The 12259-nt window shown below is 37.5% G+C and overlaps 1 protein-coding gene across 1 annotated transcript in view; it reads right to left on the bottom strand.

The window, feature by feature from the left end:
• Positions 1-12259, bottom strand: part of MALRD1 (MAM and LDL receptor class A domain containing 1) — a 296434-nt gene that overhangs the window by 82092 nt on the left and 202083 nt on the right. The window contains exon 31 of the mRNA XM_009330606.1: positions 4701-4858. Coding sequence (XP_009328881.1) covers positions 4701-4858 — 158 coding nt within the window. The remainder of the gene's footprint in view (positions 1-4700; positions 4859-12259) is intronic.

The raw sequence follows: 12259 nt of genomic DNA, 5'->3' as shown, positions 1-12259 counted from the left end.
TGGTTAAACATTGGAACAGGCTGCCCAGGGGAGTGGTTGAGTCCCCATCCCTGGAGGTATTTAAAAGACGGGTAGATGAGGCACTTAGGGACATGGTTTAGTGGGCATGGTGGTGTTGGGTTGATGGTTGGACTCGATGATCTTAGAGGTCTCTTCCAACCTTAATGATTCTATGATTCTATGATTCTATGAGTCTGGGGAGATTGTGCTCCAGCTAATACCGATCTAGTTGTGGGCTAAATCCCATTATTTAAATTTAAAAGTAATAAGCATGTATTGTACTAACTAGTCACTATATCTGTCTACTCCTCATTCTGTGCTGACACTGTTTCTAGATCGCACACACAATCGAAATCACAAAGAATAGGAACCAACAAAAATAGAGCTATCACTTCATTCACTGCAGAGTGAAAAGCTCAGGAGTGAAGATACCCAGTACACACTTCACTGCGATTTTAAGAATTTAGTGTGATAATCTGCATGCGACGAATGCATGAGTGAAGCTTTTATACTTGCTTCTTGGTCTTTCTCCAAGGTTCCTTTGCCAGATGGTTCATTTTTAGTCCATATGTGAACAGCATTCTTTAGCAAATCCCATTTCCCTGCCTTAAAATCATGACTCAGTTCTAATTCTCCACAGCATGTTCTGTGTGTTAGAAACTCCAGAATTCTTTTTTCAACTTCTATTTCATTTTGGGGATGGGGAAGGTGCATGTAATTTTGAAGGTCATGAAATATAAACTGCTATTTTCTACTTAGTCATCTGCAGTTACAGCTTATGTGGCTCTGCTGTACCCTCATGCTGACTTTTCAAGACAGCGTATTATCTTCCTGATCTTGCCTGTCTCTAGCAGTTGGCATGCTGGAAGGTATTATGTTCCATCTGGAAGGTTAATTAACTGCCTAATAACCAAGAAGCCAATGTGGATCTGAAGGGTGCATAATAAGAGGTGTATTCTCCCATCATCACCATCATCTTTAATCACCAGCCAAGGGAGCAGGAAAATCTTATGAAATACAACCTGTATTTTCACTTCACTAGGCACCAGAGACTTGTGTCAGCTGAGGAAACTTCCCACTGACTTCAGTGAATAATGATGCTATGTTTTCTGCTCTATATCCTTAAGATCATGCCTTTGAACTCCTCACATTCCTTGGCAGTCATCATTGCACATCTTCCTTGGGCTGAAGCTACACCAGAGGCAGATTGAAATTGTTTCTCTAAAGCCCACAAATCAGATTAGCAAAATTGTATCACAATTCACTGTCACAATAGAGAAGCACTTTAAAAAGTTTTCTACCTGTTTTCTCTTTATTTCCTTAAACAAAAGTTTGAAGTAATTAAAAAATTAGTCATTTTTAGTAAAATTGACCCGTCCTATACCAAAATTTACTATACCTCAGTTCTGTTAGTATCAACAAATACCAAGGCAGAAAACTGATATATTAGAATTATACTATCACATTGGGAATTAATTTTGGTTTTAATTCTCAACTGTATGACAAACTCCTGAAGTAAACGGACAGAGACAGGCTGCTGAAGCTTAATAAAAGCTGAATGTTTTCTACCTCTCTGACAGATGACCAATAGGATCCCCATTAGAATGAAACAGATGTGAAAATCACTTCCATTTCTTGCTGAAACTTCTCTCCTTCTTCATTAAATGCAACTAAATAGTCATAAAAATGTAAAGAGAAATGTATTTTTTAAATTTATATAATGCAGTAAAAATTGTTTATATTAAGAGTTATTCTTGTTCAGAGCATATTAATTGATATATTAGACCAGTCATGTATTTAGTGCTGGTCTAATAATAACTCACCTCTCAAAGGCTGTTACCATATACTGCTAAGGAAAGCTAGTGGTTTTGTACTTAATCATTATGAAACAACTTTTTTCTCCTGTTGGCTAACAGTTGACTAATGTCCTGAAGCACCAGTATTCAGATCTCTTTTAAATAGCATCCATTCTATGTTAATGCAAGAGTTGCTGTAAACATTGCGTCCTTTTTAAAGATAATAATAGCCTATGCTTTTGGTTTCCCTATGAACAAATTACAGAGTTTATGACAATAGAATTCTGCAATTGAAATGTGCATTTGGAATACAGAAGAGAAGCACTTTTAATTCCTTTTTCTCTATTCTCAGTGAATAGTTCCTTTTCTGGGTAAAAATAAGATTATTCCCATAACTTCACATTATTTTGGGTAGTTCTACCACATCTACTTCCTACACCAAGACATCCTTCATTTTTGTCTTTCTTTTTTACAGATTCCCTGTGTGTCATTTTAATCACACATATCAGTATGATCTATCTCTGCAGTCCTTTTTTTTTAAATTCAGGCTTGACCAGATAGCTGTATTTCAGATAATAGTTATAACAGCAGCTTTTGTACTGATGTTGTTATATTCTAGCACTTTATTCAGACTTCCTACTACAGTTTGACTTTTTTCACCTCCAGTGCAACCTGAACAAAAATCCTCACTGAGCTTTTGAAGTTTTGGGCTGTTGGTTTTGTTGTTTTTCTTTTTTGTTCTTTTAGGTTTTTTTTCACTTAAATGGCTACAGTTCATTTATATTCTTGATTTAGTAACAGCAACAGTTGATGCTGAAATACATTATTAGTTTGATAGAAAAAAGCAAGACGTCCATAAGTGTAAATTTGGTCTGTGATAGGATGATAAATCCTTGCTGAGTACTTCAATCTGTTATGGATATTGTTATATGTTTCTACATAAAGAGTACAAGTTGCAAATCCATAAACAGGGAACCTTATTTTTATGTGGGAGTAAGACATTTCTTTATGGATCATTTTATGAAACTGAAGGTAATGAGAGTTAATTAAACTAGTCTGTTTGAAATGCAAAAAAAAAATTAAAAAACAGGCTCTATTTGGCTGTCTGCCTACTAACTCACATATAGGCCACACACACATTTACTTATTCACTAATTCTAAGTGTTCTGTGATGTTTGAAAAACTTCAGAACCTCCTTCAAAAAAATCTTTCTGCATTTTTGCATGCTATAATGTGCAGGATACTCAAATTTAAACAAATAGCTAATCTCACTATATTTTAATTACCAACAGATCCAAAAAGCAATTGCTGTTTGCTTTTTACTTCAATTTAATCTGGAATTGCTCTCGACCTTTACCTACTATTTTGTTTTCTTAGTCTTAATGTGCAAATTTTGTGTATGTGGAAGGGTAAATAATGTAAACTGGAAAGAATGGACTTGAAGACATGATGGAGTATTTTAAAAGCTATATTCAGATAATAAAATTAGAAGATTGCAATATAAATACTTCTTAAAAATTCATCTTAAATAACAAGTATTTTTGGGAAGAATACATTTTGAGCATTTTTATTCACTGAATAGAAAGAAATGTTAAAATAACGCAATTTGAAACTAATTTTAAATCAGTTTGAAAAGCAGAAGTATCTGCTTATATTAACTTCATGTAATACAGGTTTTTTTTCTTTGTTATTATTAATTAAGTTTATAGCAATACTCACTAACCCATGAAGTAGGTGCTGGAGATAAAACTGAGATGCAAATGCCATCCTGAAAATATTGCTTACAAAAAGATAGGCAAAAAGTGAATGAAAGGTAACGTTATTCTTGAAAAGGAAAAACCTTTTCATGCTGGACAGTCAAGCAGTGGCAGAAGTTGCCCAGAGAGGTTGAATAGTCTCCATTTATGGAAGTTTTCAAGACTGGGTAAATTCCTGAGCCACCTAGTGTGATCTTGTAGCTGACCATGCTTGGAGCAGAAGGTTGGACTAGAGACCTCCTGAGGCCCTTCCAACCTGAACTGCACTGTAATCCTATGGAATTGTGCTATGATTGTCCTTTATAGTGGAGAACCAGATCAAAGACAAACAGAATAAGTACAAAAACAGTGGTCCAAACTTTCTGACTTAATTCCAGGTCCAAGACCACAAATATATTCCTGCTCACTTTTAACATAGACTGATTTAGTTCAGGAGTTTGATAGTGTATGCAAATTTTTATATTCTGTCACACAGTAAAACTGACATAACCTGTATTTTCAAAATTTAACAAACTGCCACAGATAGGAGTCTTGCTCAAAAAAAGGCACCATGTAACATATTTATTCAGTGAGCCACATGAAATGAGTTGTTTGCCAAAGGTTCACATCACTGCTTGGACTTTTACTAGGGTACTGAACAACTAAAAGTGTGCCCATTAAGGATGCTTTGGGAACAGCAAGAAGGCATTTTCATGGAAGCTTGAGCTATAATTGTTAATATGGTTAAATGCTTTATTTCCAGTTATTTTAATCAAACACCCTCCATACATGGTGACATTAATATGTTTAAAATTTTCTTTTAAACCACATCTTGTTTTGGTCCTAAACATTGGAAACTGCCTCTATTTTACATTAAGAGTAATTGTGCAGAGAAGATCTGTGCTGATGCTTGGCAGGTTTAAGTATGTCAGTCAAACATGCAATGTTAATTCTTACATATGTAGCAAAAGGACGTCAAGTGGAATTAAAACTAAAACAGAATGGTCACTTGATCTTATCGGCAAAAATTTTGTATATAGGTGTAACTGCAGTGAAGTTGTGATGAAGTATGTTAAGATAAGCTCTGAGATTGTGCTCCTTCAAGACACAGAAATGCAAATACTACTAAAGCAAATATTACTACTAGAAGAAGTGCTATTTCTCTTACCTTTAAGACTCCTGTTTGCCTAGAAGCAAACATCCAGAACCAGAAACGAACCCTACAGACCCCGAAGCTAGCTGGGAAGTGTTTGGTGGTAATTATCCTCGCTCTGTTTCCTTCCTTCTGGGCAGATGAGTTTACATACAAAAAATGCTGTCCTTTACCTTAGTAAAAAGATAAAAAACATTTATAGCTTTTCAATATTACTTTATGCTTCAGAGCATAAGCATTTTTACACACACAGATACTGGTATCTTTTACCACATATACCCTACCTTGGTTGTACAGAGATCTGCCATGTTAATACTTTGCGTATTTCTGGTTTTTACATACAATATTAATATAACCTTCCTCAGAGCTCATTCTGCCTTTTTTATCCTTGTGTAAATACTTGATTTGTATTTGAATAACAAGTTTAAAACAAGTTGCAAACACAAACACTCACTCCCAGACTCTAAGGATCAGTTTGAATGTTGACATTGCAGGAGTCAGGAGCACCTTTGCTGATAGCTTACCCAGGAAAATTCTCTTTTGTGCAGCATGGCAGTAGAGAACACATCAAAGCCCTGAGGCTTGTTAGTGGGCCAAGATATCCACATTTCCTATTGTTCAGCTGCTGCTGAAGAACCACAAGGTAGCATAAAAGAGAATTCATCGTTCAGTTTCAAGCAGAAAAAGATGCCACCCTCTAATACCCCAAAAGGGGCCTATCACCTAAAATTAACACATACCATCAAAAGCAAGCGGTTGAATAGGCAAATCATACTGCTGACATAGGTTTTTTTTTATTAACTAGCAGTAGCCCCTTCTTTGTCATCACTTTAATTCCAACTGCTAGGGTAAAAGCAAGGTTTGGCCCTGAATGGAGAGAAGAGTATGACAAAACTTCTCTGGTGAAGAGAAGAGATTTTTCACAAAGAGGAGGGCATCTGTTGGGGCCGACCTTAGCAGACAACTTCCTCCTAAATCCAAAAGAAGCAATACCTGAAGATCAGAGCTGAGTTAGTAGTTGTTTTGGAGTAGTTGAACTACTTCAAAGAAAGATTCAACCCCATGGCTCAATTCTTGTTCCTGATGTAAAAGACTGAATTCCCCTTCATTATAACCAGATCAAGTTTTTATCTTTGTGTTCTAGCACTTTCTTCAATTTTCATTGGGAATGGGGTTCTGAGATCTTTCCAGATTTGGTCTCCCTGTAACTTCACTGACAGTGTGCTATGGTAGCAGGTAAAGCACAGTGGGCTCTTTCTAATCTAGTATGAAAGTGATGTAGCTGTTCTGGCTGCAGCTAAGACATAGGTTCCCAAAACCAAAACCAAAACCAAAACCAAACCAAAACAAAAAAATCCCATTCTTCTAGGTCAAGACCATAATCAGGCTCAAAAACAAAGCTTTAGCTTAACTTTGTAGTCCTTTACAAGCAGAAGGCTTCAGAGCGACTGAGACTTTCATCAAGATATACTGGGGTTGGGAGGCGCTAGGAAAGTCTGTCAAGATCCAGGTAGCGTATTTTATCTAAGGTAAATAGGTTGACATTTGGTTCATTCCTGTCCAAATCCCCTTTGCTTTTGTAACTGTGGCTTGTTTTTTTACTCCTGGTAGGCAAAGGGTGGTGTTAACACCTGCTTAAGAGCTGGCTGGACACATGCTGCTATTTGGTGAGGATCAAGTAGAGAGCAGCTGCAACAATGTTACAGTAACCCTCAATGGATGAAATGCACAAGTCGTCTTCACCCATGCCACATGGCAACGGCCACTGCAAATGGTTGCGGAAGCTCTGAGCTCACAGAGAGCAGGTCTGGGCAGTCTGGTAAGGCTTTCTAATGTAGTTTTACTGACCAAACAGCTTTGCTGTCAAAACAGGAGGGTAGAGATACATTTTTTATCTAAGCTAAGGGGCATAGAGGGCACTACGATCAAGCTATCCCCTTCAGACAGTTCTCCTGTGGTGGGATATACTCCAGTACAGTAGTCTGTACTCCAAAATGCAGAAGGACAGCCCTCCTGGTAAGCATCCTTGCATTACTCTTGTGGAAGAGGCATTCCAGTTCCTGAGAGGCATGAGTGTCCTACCTGTATTGCAGAATTAATGTAGAGCCGTGGCTTGGTGTGTTTGTGTGCTGTCTTCTGCAGAAGGCACACATACCACACCTTTGGTATTGGGTCATCTGGGAAGCTGATCTCAAGGACACCATGAAATACAAATATAAATTAGAAAGTCTGTGTATGTGCAAATATGCCTTCAGTCCCTGTCTGTAAACTGGGCAAAACAGTATCTTCTAAGCTGTGGTATCTCTCTACTACACCACACCTCCAACTCTTGTGGAAGTCAACAAGTAGGAACTTCCACATATGAACTCCAAACATTACTGTCCCAAACCACCCAGCTCTTCTTTAATAGTATTCAGAAAGTCAGCCAATCAGTCCTATCTGTCCTTTACTTACATAAATGTATGAAATGATGGAACACATTGGTAAGGTACTCAGAATTAGTAAGGCTGCTTACTAAGCTTTATTTCAGCAAGAACTTTTTAAGTAAGCTCTCTCAAAACTTTATTTTCAAACTTTTAAAACACCTCAGTTATTCAGATAAAAGAAACTTTTTTTTTTTCTGTTGACACTGTTGAAGGTCACACTTAGTCTTCTCAGGAGAAAAAAGTTCAGAATTTTTAATCTAAGGAATGTATCCTAACTTTTCTTTCAAGGGACACAAGACATATAAAACATGATCAGAATCATAATAGTAGTCCAGCCAGCCCCATGTGAGCTCTTCTAAGCCTCTCTGTAAACAGCTGATTAACAAGGGATATATCTGAAAAGATTGATTCCCTGCCAATGAGGACAATTTTTTGCTTTGTTTTATTAAAAAATATTAATGACCCTTTTGTAAAGAAGATGGCTATTCCCAAGGAAGGTGATTTTGAATTAAGTTAACTTAACCATAAGAACTTGTGCATCTGCACTATACCATCTTCTCTTTCTTATGACAACAAATTCTCAAATCCTTAAAAATAAACTTGATGTCTTCACACCCACTCTGTATACCCACCCCTCATATATGAGTTTGTGTATTCTGCAGCTGAATCTGGGAGTGTAGTTTCATATGCTTTGCAATTTAAAGTTTCTCAGATCTCATTCTGCATTAAAGTAAAATAATTCAAGAATGCAGATTCGTGAAGAATAAGGTATATGATTTATACATCTGTGTGGGATATAACTTTTAAGAAGGTATGATTGTAAAGAGAACAGCAATTGTGAAGGTCTTGAGGCAGATGCACAGAAGAAATGTTCAATGAACTAATTGTTATTCTGGAAAGGAAAGAAATATTTGTAAAACAAACTGGATAGTGATGGACCCAACTTAATTTCTAAAATTTAGCTTTTCCCTATATTGAAAAATTATTAAAATAGTATAAGCATCATATGCTAAGGCATGATTGCTAAATTTTCTGGCAGACTGATGAAAGCCCCCCAGCTGGCAGCCTCATTATAAGACCTAGAAGGCAAATTATTTCCTTCTCCTACAACTTTTCCATCACTAAAAAAAGTTTGTGTTAGAACAAAAATAAGTTTTTTTTTCAGCTGTAAGATCAATATGAGATACAATCTAGCACTTACTAGTAAGGTGGCAAATTCGGATTTTAAGAAAGCAAAACCAGAAAGCTGCTTATTGCTGTGTTACTTCAAGAGTCAGTCCCACTTGGACTGGGATGAAAATATCAAAAATTATTTCCCATCTGAAGTGAGCTGCAGTTATTTCTACCTAAAATTGATTGCAATTTTAGGTCTTTCACTCATAAAGTGAAGCTATGTAATGGGCTTTCAAACTGCTATCCAACATGCCATTCTTACAGACCTGCAAATGATCATTTGTTCAGAGTGAGAATTATTCAGTATGTATCTTGGTCAAAGGAAGCCCAGAATTTGGATTGTTTGTAAATTGTAATGGCTATCAAGGAAATGTTCTTACTTTCTTTTGCCGTCTTTCAAGCTATCTTATTTGAGATGATGTTTTCATGTGAGGTTATCTGGGTATCATGTCTCAAGCTTTTTCAAGAAACATATAAATTTTCTCAGGAGAGAAAAAACTATTTGAAAGATTATGATGACACGGATATACTATATTCTTCATAAATAGAATGGTCCCATATAGTTGCATACTGACCAGCAAACTGGAAGACCAAGGTGCCTGGCTCCTTGGTACATGATATAATACATATGGCAAAATGATATACAATATATAGCAAAAGTTAAAGAAGATTGTTTTTGCATTTGGCTGAAGTTTTTGAGGTTGAAAGGTTCTACACTTGATCAGCTACATCCTCTGAATGTTTAAATAGCTCATGGATGCAGTGGCAAGCTGTTTTTGAGCAAGAAAGAACGATTTGAGAAGGAAGTGTATGGAAAGGAATACTTTTAAATTTGAGACCTGCATAAGCTACACACTGGTCAGATTGCAGAACGTTAAACAGGTGAAACATAGATGTAATTTATCACTAAAAGTCTTTGTTTTCAAGTCACAGGGTTTACCGTCTCCCAGAGACTGTACCAATGCAAGAAGTTAATTTTGTTAAACTGATGCAAAATTTTTTCAAATTACTATTCCTATCCATCTGAAATCTGTAATGTCAATTTAAATTGTACTAGATGAAGCAATATGACACATTTAAACCAATATGAGATTCCTCCACACAAAGTTGTGCTTGCTTAATAAGCTTAATACAAAGTTGGTATAATATCACAGGCTTCATCGTATTGCTATAATGGCATGCATGTTCTGTACAATGGATTTATATGCTTAGTAACTAGAGGAAATGAATTTGGAACAAGAAAGAATTGGATTTGGATCAGGAATGGGCTGATAGATACTTCTGGACATTACAGGTCATCAGTATCTAGGCTGTTGGCAATTCTGACAAGTGATTTCTCTATAGTTAATGTATTAGTATTTCTTGCCCAGGTAATTTACAAGTAAATTACAAATCTGGGTAATTTTGCAAGCACATTTGCTCTAATTTTGTTTTCCTTTTGCTTCGCTTTTTATTAACTTTGTTTTTCTTACAATTGCTGGGTAATTTCACAGAAGCAAAGAAGAACCAATTAAATGAGAGAAATTGAAATAGAAAAGCACACAAAATCTCCTTGAAGAGCCAAGGGCTACTGTTTTTTTTGTCATCACACTGCATCAAAGGAACAGCAAGAAAACAAGTCAGACTACTGATTTGCAAGGAACAGCTTGCTTGGGACAGATGCAATAATTTCTACCTCTACCTGTCTGTTCTGTCCCCTTCCAAGAGGAATGAACTTCCACATTTACAGCCTGCAATAGCAACACAAACTAGTACTCATGTCTGCTTTCTCTAAAATAAAAAACTGTGATTTGTGGCAGATAAGCAGTTCCCTCATGATCAGGTGAGCAGTTCCTGCAGTAGGTGCAGAATCCTCTAAAGGTAAAGGGAGGATAAATGAGTAGGACAGAAACGGTTACAGCCACCCACTGATAAGATGTCTCTGTTGATTTTGGAAACATAAAACACCAAAAAAGAGTCAAAACCTGGAAACCACGCTGCTTACAAATTCAAGAGAAAAACAGTAGAGATTGTGATACTTCTACATTGAATACTAACTATTCTTTGCTGATTAGATGCAAATTAAAATAGGGTTTCTAAGCATTAAAGCTTCTGGAAAGGAAAGCTAAGCACTTCTCAAATAGAGATTGGTACATTTATGATGGAAATTAATATTCCACCCAGACTTATTATATTATATAATCTAGATAATATATTATATGATTTTGTATTTATATAATACAATATATAATTACAGCTTGATGTCTTCATAACACAGATAACTGTAATTGCCTATCAATACATTTCATTCTCCTAACAATCAGTAGGAATTCTGGTAGTAGTCTATCATAAATATCTTGTAGGGGCACCTAGGGAAACACTTCTATATTAAGATTTCTGGCAAGCCAATGTCGGGAGGTAAGGTAAACAAAGATATTTGGTAGGAACCTTAAGCATTTCACGTGCATCCACACACACTGCTCCTCAGCCATTCTTTAAGGATCAGTGTATGACTGCGTGTTTTTCTAGAATTCTTTAGGATGGTACCGCATTACAGGAAAAGTAGATTATTCAAAATGTTGACAAGGAGACGAGTACTATTGTAGCCAGTTACACTTTTAGGGAATTCAACTTTTAAAGTCAGACTCTTTGTAGAGCAGAAATTTGCTACTAGAATAGAATAGAATAGACTATTTCAGTTGGAAGGGACCTACAACAATCACCTAGTCCAACTGCCTGACCAATTCAGGGCTGACCATTAAGGGCATTTTCCAAATGCCTCTTAAACACTGACAGGCATGGGGCATTGACCACCTCTCCAGGAAGCCTGTTCCAGTGTTTGACCACCCTCTCTGTAAAGAAATGTTTCCTCATGTCAAGTCCAAACCTCCCTGACAGACGCAGCTTTGAACCATTCCCACGCGTCCTATCACTGGGTACCAGGGAGAAGAGATCAGCACCTCCCTCTCCACTTCCCCTCCTCAGGAAGCTGTAGAGGGCAGTGAGCAGCCTCCTTTTCTCCAAACTCGACGTGCCCGAAGTCCTTAGCCACTCCACATAGGACATTCCTTCCAGCCTTTTCACCAGCTTTGTTGCCCTCCTCTGGATGCATTCAAGGACTTGAACATCCTTCTTAAATTGTGGTGCCCAGAACTGCACACAGTACTCCAAGTGAGGCACCAATGCTGAATACAGCAGAAGAATCACCTCTTTCGACTGGCTGGTTATACTGTGTTTGATGCACCCCAGGATGCAGTTTGCCCTCTTGATTGCCAGGGCACACTGCTGACTCATATTGAGCCTGCTGTCAACCACCATCCCCAGATCCCTTTCTGCAGGGCTGATCTCCAGCCACTCCTCTCCCAATTTATACTTGTGCTCAGTGTTACTCCATCCCAGGTGCAGAATCCAGCATTTCGACTTGTTAAATTTCATCCCATTAATCATAGAGCAAGGCCTCCTGTGCCTCAAAAGAGTCAACAGCACCTCCCAGTTTGGTATCATCAGCAAACTTGCTAATAGCACATTCCACTCCTGCATCTGGATCATTGATAAATATATTGAATAGAACTGGCCCTAGAATTGAGCCCTGAGGAACACCGCTGGTGACCGGCCGCCAGCCTGATGTAGCCCCATTCACTATGACCCTTTGAGCTCTGCCTTCACCCAGTGCACCGTGAACCTGCTCATCCCACAGTTGGACAACTCGTCCAGAAGGATGCTGTGAGGGACAGTATCAAAAGCCAGAAAAACTACATCCACCACTTTCCTTTCGTCCACTAGGCGAGTGACCTTATCATAGAAGGAGATCAAATTAGTTAAACAGGACTTTCCCTTTGCAAACCCATGTTGACTGTGCCTGATGATTGCATATTCTTTAAGTGTCTTTCAAGAGTACACAGTACAATCTTCCCCATAATTTCTCCAGGAACTGAGGTTAAACTAACAGGTCTGTAGTTACCTGGGTCTTCCCTCACACCCTTTTTGTAGATGGGA

The sequence above is a fragment of the Pygoscelis adeliae genome, unplaced genomic scaffold (genome assembly GCF_000699105.1).
Source record: "Pygoscelis adeliae isolate BGI_AS28 unplaced genomic scaffold, ASM69910v1 Scaffold27, whole genome shotgun sequence".
NCBI lineage: Eukaryota > Metazoa > Chordata > Aves > Sphenisciformes > Spheniscidae > Pygoscelis > Pygoscelis adeliae.
The sequence above is the reverse complement of the archived record's forward strand: the minus strand, read 5'-3'. Positions and strand labels throughout refer to the sequence as shown.